At 38.0% G+C, this 25,265-nt stretch overlaps 1 protein-coding gene across 4 annotated transcripts in view; it reads left to right on the forward strand.

The window, feature by feature from the left end:
* suco (SUN domain containing ossification factor) overlaps positions 1–25,265 on the forward strand; it is a 38,833-nt gene that overhangs the window by 478 nt on the left and 13,090 nt on the right. For 2 of the 4 annotated variants that reach the window (XM_023339351.1, XM_023339352.1), the window contains exons 2-15: positions 14,258–14,372; positions 15,013–15,108; positions 15,359–15,702; positions 16,293–16,433; positions 16,733–16,931; positions 18,479–18,590; positions 19,686–19,813; positions 19,996–20,063; positions 20,146–20,253; positions 20,865–20,970; positions 22,239–22,259; positions 22,545–22,600; positions 23,840–23,931; positions 24,216–24,281. In XM_023339351.1, the coding sequence (XP_023195119.1) occupies positions 14,258–14,372; positions 15,013–15,108; positions 15,359–15,702; positions 16,293–16,433; positions 16,733–16,931; positions 18,479–18,590; positions 19,686–19,813; positions 19,996–20,063; positions 20,146–20,253; positions 20,865–20,970; positions 22,239–22,259; positions 22,545–22,600; positions 23,840–23,931; positions 24,216–24,281 (1,652 nt within the window). The remainder of the gene's footprint in view (positions 1–14,257; positions 14,373–15,012; positions 15,109–15,358; positions 15,703–16,292; positions 16,434–16,732; positions 16,932–18,478; positions 18,591–19,685; positions 19,814–19,995; positions 20,064–20,145; positions 20,254–20,864; positions 20,971–22,238; positions 22,260–22,544; positions 22,601–23,839; positions 23,932–24,215; positions 24,282–25,265) is intronic. The other 2 variants (XM_023339353.1, XM_023339354.1) reach the window with 2 other exon arrangements.

The following is a 25,265-nucleotide window of genomic DNA, read 5'->3' on the forward strand; positions in this document are numbered from 1 at the left end:
AGTGTATGTGTGAGTTTTAAGAAAATAACTGACTTTTGTTCTGCTTAACATCGTCGCTAACCCCCTTTGCTGGTTAAATGGGTGTGTTTGTGGGGATGGTGATGAGGCCAGCTGCTGATAGCAGCTCAGCTAGCTAAACCCAAGTTGGTCAGTGTTGGCATATGTTACTCAGGTGGGGGACTGTGGCTGTGTTCATGTAGGTAAAAACAATTCAAAGAACTATGTTGCACATTTCCTTTTTTACTAGTCTGTAGTTTAAGATAGCCAAACAAAGATAATTTATGTTTATTTTTCTTAACTAACAAAATATTACGACACATAATGGAAAAACTATATGAATAAATCAAAGTATTGTCTTTTGGTTATTATAATTTTTTTCGTTAAGCCATGTCACTAGTTATGCAGAGATCAGAATCGGCCCATTTTAACTGTCATTGCTAGGATAAATCCCAGCCCCCCAGAATAAAAAGCACCAAATCTAAGAATTTCCACAATTTTATTTACTATAATGACACAGCATGCACGGTTTTGAGTTGATTAAAAATGAGATAAATGTTGGTATGCATTGTTCTGACATGTACTGTTAAATATTCACCTTTGAATAAACTAAAAAAAAAAATTATTCGTTTTGTTCCAGGAAGTAGATTTAAATAGTAACTGGCAGATCTTAATTTATAGAACGAAGGTAAACCGAGGCTTGTAAATGAGTTGCATACTTGAAATAATGATGCATGTTTAGGGAGTTTTTCTTTCGTAGCTCCAACACAGCTCATACATTTGCTTAATCTTGGAGGCACGCAGCAGGTAACAATGTGCTGGGGTTGTAGAATTGGATTAACAGTCCAGCTAACATTCCAACTTTATCCAGATTGTTTGCTAAGTAGAGGCTAACGATCCCATTGGAGGCACGCAAACTGTACTTCTGATTCTGTCTGCCATGGAGATTTTGTTGTTTTAGCCTATTGTAGTGTTTGTGTTTGAACATATGAAAGGTTTGTTTCATGCACAGTTGAAAAATAAATGGCTTAATTTTCTTTTTTGATGTCTTTAATTGACTTCCAAGAAAATTTCCAAATTGCTTTTTATGTCCAGTTTCAGAACTAAGTTTGTTTTTGTACACAGGGCATCAGACTCACTTCCTCCTTCCTGAGGCCTATGGCCAATGCAACATAAACATCATAAACCGTATTTTTCTCATTTCCTCATTGCCTTAGAATCAGACTTTTAGTCTTCATATTTTATTAATCGTGCCAGGGATTAGTGTTTTGTAAAGCCATCATTAATAAATAAAAACTTTCCTAGCTCAGGAAAGTGCAGAACCACGGCAGCACACATTCCTCAGAAAGGAAATTTTGTTTTGGTTCTGTATTTGATGGAAATGAGAAACAGAATTTGAGTATTATATATTTAGTAGTCCACATAATCGCAAAATATTCCTATTTTTTTCCTCTAATGAATTAATTCCAATTCCTTTAGATAATTTTTTGAAGAGGTTTTGTGAGATGGCCTTTGATTGCAGCTTTTTAGGTGAGATGTTTTGTAGAACTCAGTAAATTTTTGCTTACAAATATTTCATTCTTCAATATTTTTTTTAATCCTAGCCACTTCAGTATTTTCAGATGGACATGTTTGTCTCAGAAAACAAATGGTGAAGGAAAAGTCTCAAGAAAAACACAGCGCGAAAAGAATACAACAGACTTTTAAGGAAACGTTTGCTTGTCAAAATCATTGATTCCCTCTTTGGGCTTTCCTGCGTAGCGACTAATGGCTGCGCTCTGACATGTTCAGCAGTCATTACTAATTCAAACTCTTTTTAGCGTGCTGCTGTTGGCTTCTCCTCCCCTGGTGCCAGCTCTCAACAAATTCCCAGTAGGAGCAGGGAGAAATAAAAAAAGGGGAATGAAGTCCTTGCAGCAAAACCCGGGGTTTCCAAGCAAGCAGTGATTTTTAGGTTTGAACAGCAACTGTTTGTTTAAAGGGGTGGTGGGGAAGGATCACTTGGAGGTTTGTCGTAGCCAAGCTGCTAGCATTAACCAAATACTGCTTTAAACTGCCAGGGCTAACGCTGATATTTCTGGTATGTCTATTTCTTATGTGAATTCTCGTCCTTCGCGTAGCTGCAGTACACAGCCCCACAGCAGACTGCTTTCTGTGGGTGTCATGCTTCTCCTCCACTCTCACGTTGTCAGCAGAAGAGATCTCACTGCTCCCACGGCATGCCAGCTCCGGCTGTTGACATCAGCGCTGTTGAGTCTCTGTGTGAATGTCTTTGTGTGAAGGTGCACATTTCCAGCCAGGTGCATTGTCAGTAATGGTAGCTTTCTTGCAAACCTAGCCATTTTCTCTCTGTTTAAAAGGTATTTTCTTACTGCATTAGGTTTTATGGCAGGTTATTACTGTTTATCTTGTGTGAAAGCTAGCATAAACACACAGAAATGAAAAAGGAATCAGATTGTATTGATTATATTTGCAGCGCAGGATTTTAAACAGAGGGTGTCTTCATTAGCTCAATTGTCGATTTTCCATAAGCTTATTAGATTCACAGTCATTGGAAGATTATTATTATGTAATGTGATTGGATTAAAAGATAATTCAACAGTGGGTTGATCAGTAATGCGCCATAGACTGTGGATGGTTGAGCAAACACAAGTACAGTATCTGCAGGAATCCAGAAACGCTGAATTTCTGAAGCCAGTTGAGACCTTCTGTTATCTAACTATTAATAATGAAGATTACTATTGTTTTTCATTTATTAAGCAAGTTATTTTTTCATTAACACCTGCTAAGTTTAGTTGTATGTTTAATAAAAAAGAAAAAAGGTTTGTGGCACAAAATACCTTTTTGCAGCTGGTTCATTAGTCAGCCTGCAGTCTATTGTTTAGCGGACGTGTCGCTTGTATTTCGCCACCTCTGAGCTCCTTTTGACTAATAAATCACAAGTGAATACCGCAATATCTTTCACAAAATGTGAATGTACAGAAAATATAGCTAGCAGTGCAAGATGACGAAACATAATTCGACATCCACTATGAATGTATCTGTTGTAAGTGTTCCTTTAAAAGTATAATGATTGATGAACTTTGTGTATCTGTGTTGCTAGCCAAAAATATCCTAAATTAAATTGTATCTCAGCTTCATCGTCTTATGTCTGAGTTTTGTTTTCGCTTGTAGATCCTGCTGCTGGTTGGTTGCTCAAACAGGTGTCATCATTACATCACTCCGTTTACCTGTGTAGGTGGCTTTCCCTTATGGAAGTCAACCGAGGCGGCCGTTGGACTACTTGGCTTAACGAATAAGAGGTGGAGCAGAGGCAGACTGACTTTAATACTTTTGCCACATTGTTTTTGTTGTTTTTTCCCACAATACAATCTGAGGCGGCAAGTAAGCGCCTTAACCACCTTGAAGTGTTTTGTGTAAGGGGCTAGTGATGCATTTTGCACCTTGTAAGGCAATGGACTATTGATTTATAGCATGTGTCCGTGTTCCTCTTAACTCGGCCTTTATCGAGCTTCCCCGAGTTGTTGTTGCTTTTCTCTGGTGTTGTTCACTTGAGGCGCCTGCTGTCTGTTATGTAAAGGTGAAAGAATTTGAAGACTCTCAATTGTGTTTATCCTCATTTTAATACAGGTTCAGCAAGTGCAGATTTTATTTTCTTCCTGGTTTTGAAATAACACATTTGTCAGTAAAAATAAATTCACTTATTAAACTATTATTTCTTTGACATTGATTTGATTTAGCCAGTTTAACCTGGTACTCAATCATATGAGATAAAGTTGTATGTGTTGCCATTTGCATAAATGCTCAGGGTTTGAAGAGTGTCACAAGCAATTAAAGTTCAAAACGGCTTACTGTAACTCTTTAATTCAACATTCTGAACATACTTTTATGGAAGAGGAAAGTTAAGTAAGCGTACAGAACAAGACATTACAGAACAACTGCATGGTTATTTATAACAAAGATAATGTTTTGCTAGTTCACTCTTTGTTTTTTTTTTCCTGAAAGAGATTTTATGCAACGTTTTGCACCTTTAAGGAGCGTTGTGTATTTTCTGTATTTAAGCTAAAATAAAATAAAACAAATGCATTACAAGGGTTACTTAAAACGAATATCTGATATTAGGGAGAAGAGAAAGTATTCTTCTAAAATGTAATGAGTAAACATTGTCATATATATATGACATATACAGATATACTGTCTGTATACATATACAGATATACTGTATATCTGTATATGTATATATATATATATTGCTAGTTCTCAGTCCTTTGAGTGTTTTTGTTTTACTTTAAAATGTATAAGAGAATTTAAAGCACTTGTAACTCTTGCTCAGAAATTTAGAGCAGTGGAAATTTTGTGAAGTCTTAAATGAACTAGCCTGTGGGGTATTTACCTAACTAATTTAGTTTAAAATCAGTCTAAAAGCCTTTTATTTCTCAACTTCTTCTCACATAGAACTGCGTATCTATTGTCCGACCTCTGTTATTACAGCCTTAGGCTCAACACTGTGGTTTGGCAGGTCCAGTCTTATGTGATGAGACCGAGCCGGTCCCGACACGGGGTTTTGTTCCTGCCCACTGGCCATGGAGGCTAATGAACACAAAGAGCTTTCTTGCTTCCTGCTCTTCCTATGCCCCACTTTTCACTGCACATTTCTGATGTGATATCAAAAGCCTTTTCAGACAAGGCTTCAAGATTACAGTTACAACTAAAGCTCTAAAAACAATGTGAAGGAAGTCTAAAAGTAGCTACTAAGCATTAAGGACGGTTTCTCACTTGAGGTGTGATTTGCAACTGCACCTTGAAATGGCCCGGCTTTTAAAAGAAATTGCTATTGTTTTTGTTCACGTTAAAATATAAAGACAGAATCCTCTCCTGTTTCTCCCTTGCAGAAAGGTGATATTTTTCTGGGAAGAGGTAGGCTTGTGTTTTTAATTGAATTCAAGCTAATAGCCTGAGGCTTTGTTGGTGGTTTAAAAGAAAAATACTTCAGTTTGCTGTGCTGGTGAATCATGTTCAGAGGGTGGAGAGTGTAATTATTTTTTAAGGTAACGTCATAAACATTATCATGCATGTGTTTGCCTGTAGACAAGAGGGCACAACTCAGGACAGAGACTGGATGAATAGAAGCATTTAAATGTTTTATGATCAAACATACTTACCACATCTTTATTGTATGTACATGTTGTTGTTCTTTGAGAACATTTCTAATATCTAGAGGCAGTAAAATTTAAGTTTTTTCCATTTAAATTTTCTCCCTTCCCTTGTTTTGTTGTTTAATAGATTTTTGCAGCTTTGGCAACTCTTACTTTCAGCACTGTATATTTTTTCTTTTTTTGGTTTTCCCTGCAGATGCATTTGTACCTGTGTTTTGCTTTTTTTAATTCATGGAAAAAGCCCCGTCAATGGCGGACCAATGGAACGACTAAAGAACAATGTGAACTAAGGGATGGATGTTCGGCTGGAGCGTTTTGCATAAAACATTCACCATCAACTGGCTACTTGAAGCAAGATGCTGAAGTAACTGGCTGTAATTTTTAGATGGTGAAACATTAGACCTAAACGCATGTTGTTTCATTGTTTCACTTGCTAAATTAGAAAACAATTTTAAAACGATCCAAAACGATCCGCGGCGTTCAGGTCCAAAATGTGAGCCTTCAGTATTTATCAGTATTTATTTTAAATAACTTAATATTTTGGAGGCTGCTGTGTACATGGGAATTCATGACTCAGCAGTTTGGTAAAATGTGTTAGGTTGATTTTGTTTTTGTTTTTTTGTTTCCCCGGCTGTCCCGACAGTATTGTGGTATTGACGCTCACCCAAACTAACCCGGACATGGACTCTGGCTTCTGCTTTCAAACTGAATTATATCACATGAATGAATCCTTCCACTCCATTGTTCTGCTCTGATGTTCCCAACATCACATTCCCAGGCTTGTTTGATCCCAGTCTGACTGGAACCAGTGAGATGCTCCACGGCACTACACTGCTTCTCTGGGTTATTAGCATAGATAGATAAAGACCCAGAGTTACAGTTTCTCTAAATTATAAAGCAAAATTATACATTTTAAAGCAAAATTATACATTTTAATTTAGAAGACAAAATTATAAATTGTTTTCAGAAAACCTGAGAAGTGTGGTATGCTTTTGTCTCCCCCCTTTTTAATGTGATGCCATACATAAAATCCAGTGATCCAATTGCCCTCAGAGGTCTCTTACGTGATGGAGTCCATCTGTGTGTAATTTAATCTCATCAGATATTTGTTAAAAGAACATGAGACCAAGGAACGCAGCAGGCAGATCAGGAATGACATTGTGGAGATGTTTAAAGTGTGACGTATTAATTTATAACCCCACTGTGCTTTAAACGCCTCAGGGGGCACCACTACAGCTGCTGTCTGTAAATGGAAAGAGTATGGCACCACTGACAGCCTTCGTGGACATGGCCATCCACCTAAAGCCATTTTTCAGAGAAAACCTTAACAAGTCTTCAGCAGGTGAATTAAAGCAGGTCAGAGTTCATGGGAAGATCAATTGAGTGAAATGTGGAGCAATGCTGGAAGAAACCTAATGGAGGCTGTTGAAAACTTGAGAAGGAGGTTCACCTTCCAGCTGGACAATAACCATAAACATACAGCCAGAACTGCAATGAAATGATTTAGATCAAGGCATATTTATTTGTTTGAACAGTCCAGACTTAAGTCAAATTGAGAATCTGTGGCAGTACCTGAAAACTTGCTAACACTCTCCTTTTGTCCAGTTTTTTTTTTTAAATTTAATTTCCCTTTGGGATTAGTAAAGTATTTTTAAATTTGAGCTTGAGCTGTTTTGCAGCGCAGAATGGACAAAGCCATCAGTCTGTACGTGTTCAGAGCTGCACAACTTGTTTCTACAGAAGATCGACTCTGTAGAAACACAAGCTACACATAAATCCACGCTACACATTTTAGATTATTTTCTTGAGTTATAACACACCTTTTTTTAACCACATTTTTCTCTGCGACTTCACAGCTATGCACTATTTTACGTGGTCTATCACGTAAAATCGCAATTAAATAAATTGAAGTTTGTGTTTGCAATAGGGCAAAATGTAGGCTGTATAAAGGGACACAAATGCTCTTGCAAGGAATTGTAGATGGAAGAGTATAAACATGATCAGACTTTTTGTTTGTTTAATGGATAACTGGGTAAGGCTAATTGTCTTCTTTAATGGATTTTACATGACGTGTAAATCTCCGGTCTGTGTTGTTCTGCTGTTCGTCAGAGGGCTTCTGGCATGTTAGCTTAACAGGATCCATTGCCTTGTTCTTCGTCACCTGGTGACTTGACCCGGTTGATGTTGGCAGGAGTGCAGCCAAACAGAGGTGTGTCTGTTCAGCCCTCAGAGAAAAGCTTCTGTGTACATTTGGGAGGATTTGTGTGTGTCAAGAGTTTTTTGTAGTCAGACAGGGATTCCTGCAGATCAGATAGCAACACAAGCCTTACAAGAGGCCTAAACTGTAGTGTATTAAATTGGTTGGTGACCTCTTAATATTAAAATGTACTTTTATTAAATTCTTGTCTCACATTTATAAGAATTAAGATCAAGTAATTTAATTTAGTCGGTAGCTAACAAGGATGCACATCCTTCTTTTTGCCTTCCAGCGAGTTTAAAAATAGAATCTCTCGCAACTTGAGTTATAAGCAACACAAAGCTGTTGTTGCAGACGTGACATTAAAACGATAAATCCCACCACTATCGTAAAATTTATAGTTTGTTTTAAAAGTCTTGTTGTGAAAACATATCACTTAATTTTGCGTACAAAATGACAAACTGTCTGGAAAGTCTCTGCATCCTTTTTTAAAAAAGGTGTTTGTTCCCTTTTAAGCAAATGAAGTAGTTCTAAAAAAAAACCCTGTGTTGCTTTTAGTGGGTAACATCATTTGCACAGTCTGTTACCGGGTGAGTTTGCATGGCCATCTGTACTGAAAGTTTGGTTGCGATTCCTCGATTTAAGGGAAACGGAAAGCAGTATCTTATTTACTTTGGTGTGCATCCTAAAAAAAGAGGTTTAGTTTGTTACATGAAGAAGAGTTTTTATTTCAATAGTGTTTTATCCTGGCAGAATAAATATTCATATTTTAATACAAGTTAAATTGTGATTTGTGTGTGTGTTTTCTGTGACTTACTGACATATTTTTGGCTCAAACATTGACTTTCTGATCTGTAAAGTTATTCAGCTTTCTATTTTGGAGCCTTGGGTCAGGAATCACCGTGGGTCATATTTCTTAAAGTGTACTGTTACATCTATTCCTCCAATATAGCAAGTCAGCACAAACCACTGAACTACTTATGGAAATAAGCTCCCAAATTAAACTCAGATATTTGAGGGGGAGAAATGCAGTTTTCACATCATTATTGAACGTTGTAGGGACAATATTTATTGTGATTAAGGAAGATTTATTTTTCACCCTGATCCATAAAACTGTACAAATGTGTTGGGGTTAATGAACAGCCAAGCAAATATTGTATGCAAGTTGGGATTTTGTTCAAAATATTCCACAGCTTTCATGAAAACTAAAGTGGTCATTTCAATTTTTTCAATATTCCAATAATTGTGACATATTGGTGCTATGTAGCAATAGGCATGAAATTCTTGATCTCTTTGTCTGAGATTGTAAATCTTTTGACCTTCAACCCAGTAAAAAGAGTCTGGGATAAGGTAGAGTTTGCTTCGCTTCTTGCACCAGACCTGTGTTCGCAGGAAGTCTCAGAGCGGTGGCCATGTGGGCAGCAACAGAGCTATTTGCCAGTTCAGCCACTGTCTCCCGGCTGCTATGACGACACACAAACGGGTGGGGGGATTATGGAGGATCAGCAGGCTTTAAAACAAACTGCTGCTCTACATTGTTTCCTGCTTCGATGTGGAAGAAAAGCAGTCCTAACTTGCACACACATACAGCCAGTCGTCCCAAAGCCGGGCATTTTCGCCTCTCCCTCCCTCCTCCTTCAAATAGTGATGGCATGTTTTTGTCTGCTGGCCAGATGCAATGGCCTACTTTGTCTAGGCAGGCCTGGCACATCTCCCTGCTCTACAATCCTCGTCTGGTCCACATTGAGCAGGGCCTCACATGGAACATGAACACCTTCGAGCTGATAAAAAAGGCCCAGCAAAGACTGTACTTCCTGAGGGTTCTCAGGAGGAACAACATCAAGGAGAAGCTACTGGTGTCCTTCTGCAAGTGCTCCATAGAGAGCATACTGACTTACTGTATCTGCGTATGGTATAACAGCAGCACTACGGCTCAAAGGAAAGCTCTCCAAAGGGTTGTGAATACAGCCCAAAAAATCATTGGCTGCCCTCTCCCCTCACTGGAGGACCTGCACAGCAACCGCTGTCTAAGAAAAGCACAACACATCACAAAGGACACTTCTCACCCCGGACATTTTCTGTTCACACTGCTGCCTTCAGGCAGAAGATACAGAGCAACCAGAACAAGAACCAACCGTCTCAGAGACACAGTTTCTACCCTATAGCAATAACAAAACTAAATGCAGTCAAAAACAACCATTAATCATCATAAATGATGTATGTGAGAATGTGGCTGTTCTTATTTTTTTATTTTATTTTATATTTTCTGCCAGTTGTTTGTTGATTCTTGCGTTGTGCGTGAATTGTGAGTCAGTTATTTTTTGTTTTTGGGCATGTGCACCGACTGATGGCACCCTTTGAATTTCGTTGTCCTTGTGACAATGACGATAAAGATTTATCTTATCTATCTGGATCCTGGATTGTCTCCTGTGCTCTTTTTTTCATCTCTACTATTGCTTGCAAGGATGTAAAGCTTGTTCTTACACTCAGAAAAAATAAATCCATCAGCTTGACTGCTTTGTGCCTCTTAGTTGGCATTTTTTGCCCCAAAAAAGATGATGTTCAACAGCTTGAAATTTATCTTTCTGGCAGAATTAACTACAGTCTCGAGCTCCTAACTTCACATAATATGATCAGCGAATATGCCGAGGATCAGTGAAAAACATCACAAGACTTTCCGTCAGAACACCAGACGGCAGTAACTTAGTTTAGTTTTTGTGACTGCTCAGCTTTTTGAAGCTTATCGTTGCATAGATTAGATTAAATTATATTTTAAAACATTTTTTTATTTTAGCAAAGTGCTGACACCAGGTTCAGGTCAGCAGAGGTAAAGAGAGCTCCTTATTTGCTCCCGTTAGGTTACCACCAGTGAGAGTTGCAGCGTAATGCTTTGACAAACGGGTTTGAATGAGTGGGCAGAATTACAGGGTGAGCTTAAAGTGTCACGCTGGTTAAAAATAAACGTGAAGACGAGCAGGACCCGGAGCTACAGCTGGTTACGTGTTTGCACACTCGTTGCCTTTGAAAACTTGCGTTCGCCAGGAAAACATCCTGCCTCCGCGGGGATGAAAGCACACTTTGCATGTCGGGCAGCTGGCGATAATTTTGACTTGCTGCGTCACATCCGCTGTAGCTTCATCTCCTCTGCATCGGAGCTGTGAGCCGTTACGGCGCACTCGGGTGGTTTTTACGATGCTCTCCCTGATTTGTAATAAGCCAGAAGGAAATGCGAAGGGCTTTGGCAATGTGGACCCAATTCAGCCAGCGTATCAGAAGACTGCACCTTTACAACAGAGCTTAAAAGCTGAGGGATGTCTTGTAAAATCCCAGGGTGCTTCTCAAGTGGGACAGGAAATGGGGATAGAAACCAAGCAAGGAAAATGCTGAGTCATTTGACATCCTGCAAGCTAGATCCTCTGTTTGCATAAAACACAAATAGCTGCAGTAATAAATGAGTAATGTGTACATTTTTTTAACTTTCTGTAAATGTCAGTGTAAGCTGAAAGTAGGTCATGTTGCCCCCAAATACGCCCCCAAAGTAGATGCTCTCAGATTGGCTCCTGGGTTTTTTTTTTCTCCTCCTCCCTTCACTGACTTTGCTTTTTTTTTTTTTTTTTTAAACCTTTGTAGAAATGTTTGGCTCTGGGGACTTTCTGTTCATTCATGACTGTGACGTTAAGGGAGTCCAAAAAGAGCAGGCAGCGTGTTTAGTTTGGCTTGCATGTATTTGCGTAAGCATTTTATGCTTTTGAGTTAAAACCTCTTTCTAATCTCTTTGCCCACGTCTATAATTTCAATATGAGACTGTGACTGATAAAGTCCAGTTAAACATTGGTGCATGACTCCCATCATAGAAGTCCATCATATTTGCATTTGTCATCACAGAAGTTCATGAGGACATTGTGCTTTATGACGTGTCCAGAATTGATTTGGCGCCTACATCTGTAGCTTATCTTTGCTTATCTGATTAGTTAATAGTCGAAGGATTTTAACATGCAAATTCAAGAAGGGCGAATGACTTTAGACATAACATATTTATTTAAGAAAATGTATATCAATGTAGTTTGGAATCATTTCAGTTACAAAAGATAAATATTTTTGCATTTATTTCTAAAACTAGCTTTATCTCAGGAAGTGGGACGTTAAACTTTGATGTGAAAACAGGATAACAGCGTCTGTTAAAGTGTAAGTTCTTCTGCAAGGATTTTTACCACAGATGTCACTCTGCCACTGGAAGGCTTTGAGTAATCCGAGAGTGACGAAAAGTCGCTTGACTGGTTGAATGATGCAGCACACCCTCTCAGGAGTTATGAGTTGTAGCGTGCTGGATCTGGTATCCTGTGTTTATAGATAAGGACATTTGTGGTTTTAAACAGTCACTTTCCAACATTCACACTTAGTTAATTGATCATTTTCATTTTCACTGCTTGCTCTAAAATTGCAGGCATAATCTGTTTGCTCCTGGAGCAAAAGGCTTGTAAGTTGTGACCACTTTTGCTCCTGTTGGTGTGGAAGGACCAGTTATGGCATGCAGGTTTTGTATTTATGAATTTTGTTGTTGCTTGACATGTTTGCCGTCTGTCAGTACATAAGCTATTTATAAACGTATCCTGTTTTTATCATTTTTATTTGAAAAGGAAATAATTATTTAGCATTGTTGATGGCATTTTACATCTTGCCTTTTGTAAGTTTCTGGCGGTTTTAAGATGTCACTATTCAATTATTTAATGTGCATGATAGACACTTGTCTAAACCTCGACTTAGATATTGTTTGTAATTTCCTGTAGCTTTTATTTTTTGTAAAGTTTGTGGGATTTTATCTTGCTTGTGTACAACATTCACTTTACAGCTAACAAAATTGGAATATAACCAGAAAAGTGGTTTTATTCTATTAATTTGCATTAAAATGTGATATTCATATTATATTCTAATTGAATATTTGCACATTTCACACATGTATTGCTGTTCCTTTTTGTGAATTATGGCTTAGAGCTAATGAAAATCCAAAATACAATAATCTTATAACCTACACATATGACTGTGTAGGTTGCAACCTACATATCAAGACTGCAGACTTGATATTGTCAATGCTGTGTGAGTTGCTACAAACAAATAAATGGAAAATTGAGTGGAAGAAAAAATACAGGGATAACCCCAGCCTCTAGACAATTGAGTGTGCACCAGAGTCAGAAGGAAGAGCAGAGGAACACAGAATTAAAGTTATATTTAGTGTGAAATTTGGAGAGTTGCGTCATCTGCTGGCGTTGATCCAATGTGTTTTATTGAGGAGCAAAGTCAGTGCCACTGTAGGAAATTATGCAGCACTTCCTGCTTCCTTCTGCTCAAAAGCTTTATGGAGATATTTTCCAGCAGGACTTGGCAGCTGCTCGCACTGCTAAAGGCACCTGTAACAGGTTTATTGATCACTGCACTTGATTGGCCAGTATAACTTTCCCGACCTAAGCCCAATTAGTTCTCGAGAGATGATGTCCTGCAACTTTTAGATGCATCCCTGCTCCTAACTAGCTGAATCGAATGACTCTTTCATTTTCTCAGCCTGTCATCAAGTTCTCTAGTGGCCTGGTAATGAGCCATGGACAGGATTTCAGGTAACACTTACAGCAGCTCAGCTTGGTTTGCAGGCCGGGGTGGGGGGGGCTCAAAAGTCTCACTGAAAACAACATGATCAATTTGGTAAATTGGCATACAAATGGTGCACATCTTTAAATAAATCTTTAACAACTTCAGGTTTTGTTTTACTTGTTTGTGAACTTAAGCAGAATAGCACTTAGAAACTCTTAATCTAGCCACATGTTGTTGTCCGTTATCTGTCAGCACTCAGTTACCCTTTGATGTTAATGAATAAGAAACAGATGGCAAAGTCTCTCTTGATGGCTGGAAAACAGGTTTGCACAGATGGCTGGGTCTTATTGCTTGTGGGTATGCATGTTCAGGACTTCTCTTCCTCTAGACAAGCTGGCTGACAAGGTGCTAACAAAAGTGTCCATGTGAGCCGTTCTCCAGTGACGCAATTATATTTGACTACTACTGCACTTTCTTTTTACCACGTTTACAGATGTAGCTGTGGACTTATGAGGTCATTGATTACAGAATGACCTCTTGCTTAGTTTTCATCTCTTTGTGTTTGTTTTTTGTTGTTTTTGTTTCAGTTGCTTTTATAAGTTTTCACTTTTTTTAACTTATTTATCTTTCTGGGCCTGATTGTGCTCCCTTGTCTATTGTTTTATCAAGCTGAATTATGAACAATTACTTTTAAAAGCAGTACACTCGACTTACAGAGTTAACCAAACAGCTTCAGCTCAGTTTTATCATGCTAGTTCCTGTAAGCAAGATCTTTAGGCCTTTTTGGCATCAAACTCTCTGACTTAAAAGGAAGCTGGTAGGATTAACAGTGATCCACGTTTTGGCAAGCCTTTTTATGAGAAAGGTGCAACCAGGAAGAGAATCAACGGAAGCGAAAGTGGAGATGATTGAATTATATGAAGCAGTTTTTATTGAATAACCTTAAAAACATAAGTGAAGAATTCAACTTTGTGTCTGAGTAGTTCTGTTACTTTACCCTTTTCTTGCTTTATGCTTCTACTTAAATGAATTGTCTCAGAGGATTCTGTAATTTCTAATCTCTTCTAATCTCTTTTTTTTTTTGCTTCTGTCATCTACTAGTTTTATAACCTGTATTTTAGACATCTTGCATCACTTCCCTTCCACTAAAAAAGCATGATATGCACATTACAAGCATTCTTGTTGATCATAGCTTGTTTTTGTGCTGCATACTGTGTATTTTTCTTCTTTAACAGATTTAGTCCTGTTTTCCCATCTAATGCAGTTGCTTTATTTATTTTTTCCTGATGTTAATTTTGTGCTGATCAGTGCCACTCTGTTGTAGGTACCCCAGTCAAGATGTATATTGTTCAGAGCAGAGCTCGTCTGGCTCAGGTCACTCTGCCCAGGACGGAGACCCTGAAATCCATGAGCAGAAGCAGGAGTCCACACAAAACAAGGTAAAGCCTTACCACTTCTACTTTGCTCAAACTTGTTGCACATTTAACATGTCATATTCTTGCTGCTTTAATGAGTTGCATATTTCTGAACAATGTAAATTTCCAACATCAAAGCTTTTTCTGTCAGTGGCAACAAAAATAGACGAGATGTTTAGGCCATTTTCTATGGCCTTTGATTATTAATCTATAGTTATTGTCGAGCTCTTTTCTTTTCCTTTGGAGTAATGGATTGAATTGGCTCAAAGCTCAGCCTAGATCAAACATTTTTTAATTTGTTAGTTCTCCTTACTCAGGTGTTTAACAGGGCAGCATTGTGTTTATTTGCAGCCACATATCAAGTGAAGGATAATTTGTAGCAGTGAGTGTTCGGTGCACGGGCTGAAGAAGGGGAGTCATTGTGAGATCCAGGCACAAACAGCCTTGCAGGGGCAGTTCAGCAGGCCTGACAGTCTGTCATCAGCCCCAGAACATGGGCTTTGTCCAACAACAAAAGCCCTTTCACATCCAGAAATGCAAATACCTTCCATTCCTTCTTGTTAAATATGCATTTGAAATCTATATTCTCTTGCCAAATGTTCTTTTTTTCATGCGCTTTCATGGTTTTGTTTCTGTTAATAAATCAGATGTTGTTTTGCTGTAGGTGGTGGAAGAACGGTCGACACACACCTCATACGAAATAGGATTAGAGACGGAGAGGGCAGCACTAGAGAAGCTAGCAAGCGTACAACATGAACAGGTGAGAAGAAACATGGCTCTCAGTAAATGTTTTCTACATTTCACAGTAGAGCACAAAATTATTAACCCCATTTATCTGACTTGGATATGAAGTGATCTTTTTTCTTTCCACATGTTTTTTTTTTTTGTTGAAGCTCTAGCATTTTTGACATGTAATATTTTTAGTAGAAAACGCATAATTATTTTCAAAATGTAGTTTCTTGTATTTTGTTTTGTTTTTAGTCACACATTTTTCTGTTTTCTCTCTGCAGACTGTGAATCATTTAGAAGCCGAGGCAAAAGAGACCAAACAAAGCCAAGAGTTGGATACTGTACCTGTTCTTGATGAGCCAGAGCTTCCCACAGAGCCAACAGCTCACCCTGACTTGCCGACTGACCCACAGGACCACGACGGTGACAAAGCAGGCCCAGAGTCCCCCACTCCAGAACCATTGCCAGAACTGGTCCATGTGTCACCAGACGCTGTAGTCCAAGCTGAGTCCTCTAGTGATGATCACACCGCACAGCCGCGCCTGGACTCAGACCCATCAACACCTTCAGATGAAGCTGAAAACTTACCTACCTCAGAGAGCGCTGGCCCCACCGACACAGGAGGGTAAGTTCAGATCCTCTTTACCAGTAACCAAACGTCACATCAGATGTTATATATTTTATTTGGAATTTTGTGTTTGTTGACCTTTTGGTTTTCCCCTCAGTTTTTTTGTTTTAATTTCTTTTTTATTTTAATAATAATAATAATAATAATAATAAACTGCTGATCTAAAAAGAGGTGTTTGCATCTTGGACAAAACCTTTTAAGGAACTGCTGACCTGCTTTGAGAAAATATGAGACTGTTGGCACTTTTTCTTTGTTTTGTTTTTAATGCCGAAAGGACATTCATGGAAATTCAAAAGCATTTTGGAGACTCAACACTCTGGACATGAAAGCTGAACTTTAAAAGAAGAGCCTGCTCCTTCCGTAGCAATGTGTTTGTCGGGACATTTCAGATCTTTGTACCAAGCCCTTCAACGGCCCAACCAACAACCGACCTCCATCCCTACTGTCAGTCCATCTGCTTTCTCTCTTTCTTGCTTCCTGCCCCCTGCCCCCTATTTCCCCCTCCAGACCCTGTCTTTCTGTCTCTGCTCTCTGCCCTTCCCAGTGCTAGGAGGTGTGGTAAAAGCCATGTCCTTTCTTTCCCTCAGTGCAGTGCGGGTTGCCAGTGCAGGCGATGAACTCCCAGTAGACAGCTTTGTCTTTGCTGAGCACTCTGATTCACAGTGCAGGGTCATTCCCCCCAAACTGGCAATCTGTGAAAACTCCCCTTTTGGCCGCCCTCTCTTCAGGTGAGTTTCTATCCACCGCCAGCCAATCAAAGCAAAGAGACAGGTAATCAAGCTAGAAGCTACACCTCTCTGCTGTGCGTAACCATCAATTGCTGGCCTTATACTCAATTTATGCTTCTTTTTATTTTTTTTAAGTTTAATTTCCTCTTATTGCCTGCTCCAACCCAGGACTGTCTAATAAAACAATTATCGATCACATTTAACTCAATATTTCCAGCATTTCTGAGGACTAATTTGTTTTTCTGTATTCCTCCCTTGTCCATTTTCTCTCCTCCATTGGACCCATGTCTGTGATGCAGTGTGGAAGAAGCTGGCACAGATGACCAGATGTCGAACCAGAGCTCTGATCTCGAAACAGAGTCCAGTCAGTCCAGTTCAGATTTAGCAGAGCCAGAAGCAGCAGAACCTGGAAGCCGGAAAGAGGAAGAGCAGCTGGAAGATGTGCTATCCAGTTTGGAGCAGGAGGGCAACACTTCCCACCTCCACCATAAGCAGCAGGTCAGCTGCTTTACAGTCTCATAACCATCATAAGAGGTTTTAAAAGTAGTTTAATTGGATTGGAACCATGGTTGGACAAATGGGAATTCAAAAATCTGTTTTCCTAGTGAGTGAATGTATTATACCTGAGCAGTCTTTGCTCTGAAAGTTATAACTGAGAAAAGGAAACTCAAAGTTTGCTACTTTTATTATCAGTAAGGTGTTTGAAAATGAAGTTCGTGCCAGAGACACCATTGCAACAGATAACAGGAAGCAAGAGCAGAGTACAGCAAAGTTGCAATGTTTTGTCTTCTTTCAGTATTCAACCTCAGACTATTTTTGGACATACTCGATTTGGAAATGTTGGCAAAGTTTTCTAAAGTTCAGAATTACAGTAACATTGTATCTTTTCAAAGCACTACACACTGGGATGGCTGCGTTAGTTACCGTAGTAGAGATAATCGCTAATATAAGATGCTAAAGTCTATCAACAATGTCAACTCTACAATCATGTTATCTTTGCTTTAAAATGGTAGGACCTATTTTACATTAGGGCTTCTCTTGTTCACGGTATCATAATCAGTATCAAAAAGCTTTTATTATTTGAACTCGCAAGGAATTCAAGATAAACACAGAATAAGAAAGTCATGCTTGGAAGATATTATGAGCCGCCAGATATGTAAAATACATTGTCAAGATGCTGTTCATGTACACTATTTGTCAGCTGTTCTCTAAATTATTGCTTTATTGACAATATTGCCAAATGCCAAATCCCTGTTCCAGCTGCAAACAGGCAAGAGGTGAAAAATGAGGAACAACAATCATTCATACTTACACTCACCTTTCACTAATTTTGTATAAATCTCTTGCTCAACTTTAAGAAGAAATGTGAACATCAACTAACAAATGACTCAACTCATGAATAAATATGAGACTAAGCGAACTCTAAGCGGAAAGATCCTGAGACCCCTTTCAGATTACTTCTGAAAAACTGCAGCATCTTAACAGTATGATCAGTGACTAACAGATGTTGGCTCAAAACTGCACATCTGATACATTAAGTCAACAAACGGCAGTGTGTTTTAGCGCTCTTTTAGCCTGCTTTAAAATGTTTTGCTCATTTAAAAAAAAAAAAAAAAAGCTAGGACATGTTTTTTTTTCAAACAAATGATTTGCATTCAATGGGATTGAGCTAATCAGGTATGTCAACATTGTTTTGCTGATTTGGAGCAAAGAGCTAATGGCTAATCTCACTGTTGCTGGCAAAGAGTCTTGTCTGGGTGTTTATGTAACTAGTGGATTTCTAAGATTAGATGCAATTGTGAGATATAGAAGGTCACTTGCATAATACATCAAAAATATTATTCCCATCTCAGTGGATCTCTGTAGCCTGGGGCTAGTTGAGCACCATTAGCTGAAAAGGGATATCTCTTAGTTTTTACTAAACTTGAATGCTATCAGATATGGCCCATAACTCTTATCCTATGTAACTGACCTTAAATAACTTTATTATTCATATTCACTGACCTACAATTGATCTCTGCATGGTTGGCATGTTTCTGTTTCAGATGGGAGATGCTAATGTTGCCAGAGAAGCTGATCCCTCTGTACCCAGCAAAGATGACATCCCCACCTTTGATGAGTGGAAGAAACAGGTTATGGAGGTGGAAAAGGAAAAAAGTAAGTGCATACAAGCCTGAAAGTTTGGAGCTACTGTGAAATGCAGGTTAACATGATCACATAGACTTAAATTTATTCACAGAAAACCAAAATAAACACATTAAATGTTGAAGCTGAGAAGAAAGAGAAATAATTTTGAATTTGCTGGAAGCTGCACAAGTGAATCGAAATTTAGGGACAAAGTCATGTTTACCACTTTCCAATACTCAAATAACTCAAATGTTGGAACCAAGAAGACAAGAGACTGAAAAATGTGGACGGGAATATCTGATTCTTGTAGGATGTGGGATTCTAGCTGTTCTCCAGTTCTGGATTTTTCTGATTTTTGTTTCCTGATGAGCCAAATGTTTTCAATTGGTTCACTTCAGGTGATTTTATTTTATTTTTTTATAAATGAATTTTTTGTCTCAAGACACTTTACAAAAGAAAAAGTCAATAACATCCAATTCTACAGATTGTTTCCAAGTCAGTCACATGTGTTCCTACTTATGAAAACATGCAGTCAAGTTAATTTTATTCAAATTAGTTAAAACATTTTCTGTCCAGGATTCCATTGAGCCTGAGAGGTTTCATCTGAGTTTTATATTATGAATCCATCCAGTCAGAAATGCTGAAATAACCAAAGCTTGGTCAGAAAAGATTTTACACTTCTGGCTGCACAAATGTTTGTATTCCAAAGTTGCTGTGAAACATTATTCAGGAAATGTTTGACTATTTTTATCCACTGTTTTGCTCTGATTGATATCTTATCTGCACATATGAGACTTTCATATCTAAGACTCGCATTTTAAACAACATCCCAGCTTTTTTTGGATTTTGAGTTGCAGATTATTATACTCCAGCAGTATTGTTGTTCATTTCAGTTCTGAATAGGTTTGTGAAAATGTTTTTTTTTTAATTACATAAGGACTAAATTGAAAGAATGAAGATCATGAGCCCTTTGGTGCAGTTTACTACTGCATACCTTTTACCTCACTCTTTTCCGTGAGCTTCAGTGCAGCATTCTCTTGAGTATTTCCTAACTTTTCTCCTTTCCAGAATTTTCTTTCCACTACGTCCTGTAATCAACTTAATCTAAATCCTTTTTCTTTCCAGGTCAGACTCTCCATACCTCAACCAGTGGCAGCCCACATTCAGTGAAAAAGGTCCAGAAAAACTTTAAGAATAACTACGCCTCTGTAGAGTGTGGTGCCAAGATCCTCTCTGCCAACAATGAGGCCAAGGTGAAACGCATTTCTTTTATGCTACCAACAAACACATATGCTCTCACATGTCATGTCATGCTGTATAAGCAGAGAAATTAACATGAATTCAGATGTTGTGAATGTTGTTTGCGCATTTGAAGTATGAATGTAATGCTAGTAATGGCAGGGAATGCTTAATTATGTCATTTGCAATCTTTTAGAGTACATCAGCTATCCTTATGGAAAATATGGACCTCTATATGCTAAATCCATGCAGCACCAAAATCTGGTAGGGGCTCTGTTGCACACTTTTCACCGGCTTTCTCTGCTTTCACAAAGCTTCCTCTTCACAAGCATTTCGCTCTCTGTAGGTTCGTAATAGAGCTCTGTGAGCCGATACAAGTCAAACAGCTGGATATAGCCAACTTTGAGCTTTTCTCTTCAACACCTAAAGACTTTCTAGTTTCCATCAGTGACAGGTAAGCTCTCGTTGTTTCCTGCATGTCAGCACAGTGTCGTGTAAGCCCATAAACCAGGTGCTTATTTTCATCCTGCTCTGTAATGTTAGGCAGCTGTCAATTCCTCCATTTCTGAGTGTGAGTTATAGCTGCATAGCTGTCATTTCGACTAAACCTTACCTCATGCAGCAAAAATATCCATACCCATCCAAACCTTTTATTGGAATTTTATGTGATAAACAAACACTCAATGCATACCTGAAGTAAAAGACAAGTGCCATTCTTCACAGAACAGTTTTATTTATCCTGAGATTAAATTGCACACCATGCCGCGCTTTTTAGATTTTTATTTCTAAAAATGTTACATTATTTTGAGTATCCACAAAACTCAAGTATGTCATCATCTCTGCAGTCTTACCTCCATGTCTGGCTACGTTAGAGACGCTGTTGTGTTTGTCCAAGATATTATCCCTCAGGATTTATTTCCAGCTAAATCTCTTTCCATCAACCTTAAATAAATTCCTCCCTTTGGCATGGAACAGTAGATCCTCAGACATGATAAATGCAGTGTCTTTCACATCAACCCTGTGAGAACATGCTGGTTGATTTCACATTTCTTGTTCTTTTTGCAGATATCCCACCAACAAGTGGGTGAAGCTGGGTACTTTCCATGCACGTGATGAGCGGATAGTACAGAGTTTTCCACTGGATGAACAACTTTATGCTAAATATGTGAAGGTACTTTTTTTTTTTTTTTTTTAATCTGTAGTGGTGCACTTTGGAGTGTTGAATGAACACTGGATTTATCTTGCAGCCACCTCATTAGTGTAAAATCAACAGCTAAATAAAGAAGGGTGATGTGTTTCTCCTGTAAGAACCCAAGTTCTTAAAATCTTATAGAGGTGATAACCAAGAGATCAAAATCATGTGCAAATTTAGAGAACTTCAGCCATTTTTCTTTCTTCTATATTTTTCTTTTCCTTTAGTTTAAAATTGGTAAAGATGGGATTTAATGCGTTTATAATAACTGAAAGGGATTCGTGGCTACACAGGTAGAGCATCTGGAAAAGCAGCAGGAAAAAGATTCTCATAAATTGAGAAATTAAACACAGACTTTCTATTTGCTGTGTGTTTTCAGTTTAGTCAAATCAAGGTTTCTATGCAGTCCCGTTCAGTAACTTTAAGATTAAACTTTCTTAAACTAGTTATCATAGTTATTGTTTATCACATGGAAAATGTTACTTTTAAAACAATGCTAATAATAACATTAGTGACACTAACGATACAGATGTTTGTTTTTTAAAATCTTTAATATCATGAAGTCATCACTGTTTTTTCCTTTTTTGTTTTTGTCAAATAAGCTGTGTTTTTTGTTTGTGCTTTTAATTAAATGGTCTCATGACAACAATAGAGTTTTAATAAATTTTCACTTTTTTTATTGATTATGTAATTGACTTTTAGATATCTAGTGTTTTTAGCTTGACTTTATAATGCATTCACTAAACATGAATGTTGAAATGCAAACATTCAACATCTCTGTGTTCATATGAATGTGTGTGGATGTACTCAATGTGTTTCTCTCTCATCTCACTGCCCTAAGCTCAGTATTTGCAGTTCTGGCATGTTAATTTATTCCGTTTACTAGTACCGTATATTTTTTTAATGTAATGAGTAGATTTTCTCTGTGTGAGCCTTCATTTCTGTTTCTATTTAGCTTGATAGTCACTTTTATGACACAAACAGATTTTATTTTTGTATGTAGGGCTTGTCTGTGCATCTTTTCCATCATTTGTTCACAATTTCTCACTTCCCCTGAAGTATCTTTCTGCCGTGCCTTGCCTGTGAAGTGTAACTGTACATATCAGCCGTACATTTGTTTTATCAGAAAGCTGAAATGTTTGCAGATTCTTGACTTGCTTGTAGCTCGATATGATCTTTACTGATTGCTTTTTCTTGTTTTATTTCTCTCTTACTCTGTCCCTCTCCTGCTCTTCCGCTCACATCAGATGTTCATCAAATACATAAAGGTTAGCACTCTTCTCCTGCCGTCAGAGCCTCACATGTGCTAAAAACATGCTCTCTTAAAGGGTGACTTATCTTAATGGATGGCCTTTAACTAGAATCCTTCCTTTTTTGCATGTGGAATATGCTAAAGGGTTAAAACATGTACACAGTTAGTATTATCACAACCTTATGCTTCTCATCTGGTGGATATTGGTGTATGAAGTGGGCATATAAAGGCTTTTTTAAATGTCTTTTTTTTAAATTAAAATGTCATGTTATTTTTAACAGTTTGCTTGTTTTCCCTGCAGGTCGAGCTCCTCTCTCACTTTGGAGCTGAACACTTCTGTCCCCTCAGTCTCATCAGGTACAATCTTAAATTGCTGAATTTAAAGTCTTAACAATCCTAAACATGAATGTTTTTTTTATTTTTTATTCCTGAATCATATTTGAAGAAGGATTCACAATTCTCTGACTGAACATTTATTTTCACTTTTGTTTTTCTTCTGAGGGATGCATATTTAAGATGTGGATTTACAGCTTACAGCAGGTTATCCAGAGACATTTCAAGTTCACTGCTGTGTTTATCCCTCAGGTTGTTGTACTTCAAACCGCAGCTTTTTAAACGGCAATATTTGCCATATTAAAAAAAATGTTTCCTGTAATACATGGGTGGGGAAGATGCTTAGGAACCAGTTTAACAACCTAAATCTGTCTCTGTGCTCGTCAGTTCTTCATACTGTCTCATTGTAGTTTTAAGAAGTTTTCTTTTTATATTCTTCTCTTGTACAATAGTTCAAACGTACGCAAAGTATAGCCATCTAGTGAAATTCACTTCCTGTATTTATGTTGCACAGTACAATTATGCTCTATATTATGCTTTAGTTTTTCAGAAACGCATGTTGGTCCATGTAAGGCACGTTTTACCCGTTACAGGTTAAAATGGCCATAAAACCCACATCTTTATGCAAGCATGCGGTGTTTAGTAGGGAAAGTAATATTTTTATGCATGTTATTAAATCTTGATCTCAGAAGTGAGTTTCTGCATTTGCTTTTAGCCTCCAAAATGAAACATTAACCTTTTCTGTGCACAAAGCACACACGTCACAGTCACAAAATATATTGTATTTCAGTTAAAATCTGAAAGGTGTGCCATGCATGAAGCTCGTTCAGCTGTTTTTACTGATAATCCTAAATAAAACCCAGTGGGACCAGTACTGAGTGCAATTTAATCTGGTTTATAAGTCCAGGTGTTCACAAAGGCCTCAGGATTGGGAGAACATCTGCGATTAGACTTGAAAAGAATTCATGGGCCCTGATCTGATCTGACTGAGCTTGAGCTGTTTAACAGAGGAAAATGAGTAATCATCTTTGGCTCCAGATGTTTAAAGCTGGTAGACTTATCTAACTCTTCAGATATGTATTGGCCAAAAAGATTTGAAAAGTGGATTTCTTCTACTTTGCAATTATGAATGAATTTCTAATCATCTGGAACGTAACATTCAACGAATTTTGATATGTTGAATGATGTAAAAAGACAACTGTATTGAATATGTTTGGAAAGACTGTAGGCTGTTTTTTGTAACGCATTACTCTTGTTGTGTAGGGTGTTCGGCACCAGCATGGTGGAGGAATATGAGGAGATAGCAGATTCCCAGTATCCCTCAGAGAGGCTGGAGTATCTGGACGAAGACTACGGTGAGATGCTAAAGTGCAGTCAAAGGAGATATAATCAGCTAGACGCATCTGAATATCCATCGCTTGCAGCTGCAAGCTTTAAATAATTCAACTCCAAAGGAAAAACTCTAAAAAATGTACTTTTTAATTTAGTTGTCCAGTACCTGCTGCTTATAGAACCACATCACATTTAGACCACATGTTTTCTACATCTGTTTGTTCCTTTCATTTTCAAATCCTGTTATTCAGCCTTGATGTAAGATGTTTTTGCCCACTTTGTTGACTTATCTTGTAATTGTGCGCAGACTATCCTCCTGGTTATCAACCGTCAGAAGAAAAGGTCTCTAAAAACCTGCTTGGTTCAGCAACCAGTATGTATACACACACGCAGCACACACAGACATGCAAACCCTTTTGCTCATACTTGCAGTCACTTTACTGTCTAAAGACCAAATGTCTACAGATGTATTGCAACAGTGCAGTAAATATCTGACACCCACTATAAGGTTGTTAAAAGATTGTGGAAAAACTAGTGCGCAATGTTGTAAGATGCTTATGACATTTAAAAAAAAATCTAAAGTAAAAATAAAAATAAAAGAAAAAATTGAAGTGTACAAAAACTCAGTACATCCAAAGGCCAGGCTCTATCCAAATATGTCAAATTATTGATTTTTAAAAGGTTGTATGTTTTCTTTTTATATAGTTGTAATGTTTATGTTGCCTCATCATACATGTTGCAGTTCATTAGTGGTTTAACACTTTAAACTCCAGAAGTCTGAACTTTTTGCTGCAACATAAAAGGCATAATTGCTGTCTGTTTTGTATGAATATTTGTTTTTGCTGTTATTTTTTATGGTCTCTAAATGAAAAGCTAAAACTTTTACGAGCAGCTGTGGTTTCATATAGTGGGCAAAAGGCCCTAACTTTATGAGCTCAGTCAGGTAATTATTTAAATTATCAATTTATTCCTCTGGTAGCAGAGTTGAATGCTTTATTAATATTTTAGCCAGCTTGCTATCATAAATCCATATGCTGGGTTCCTTTGGATGCATAAACCTTTGCTGTTTGCTTTTTTTTTCCTTTTTTTTTTTTTACCCCTCCAGGGGGTCTTTAGTGGGCTCTAGTGTCCCTTATATGACAGTAGGCTGACAGGAAACAGGGAAGGAGAGGGGGAAAGACATGCGGCAAATGTCGTCGGGTCCGGGAGTCGAACCTGCAACGGCCGCGTCGAGGACTCAAGGCCTCCAAATACGGGTCGCGCTAACCCCTACGCCACCACGGCACGCCCCCTGCTGTTTGCTTTTTATCTCTTCATTTAAACACAACATGCCACTCCAAAAATACACTTTTGTTTT

The sequence above is a fragment of the Xiphophorus maculatus genome, chromosome 9 (assembly GCF_002775205.1).
Source record: "Xiphophorus maculatus strain JP 163 A chromosome 9, X_maculatus-5.0-male, whole genome shotgun sequence".
Classification (NCBI taxonomy): Eukaryota; Metazoa; Chordata; class Actinopteri; order Cyprinodontiformes; family Poeciliidae; genus Xiphophorus; species Xiphophorus maculatus.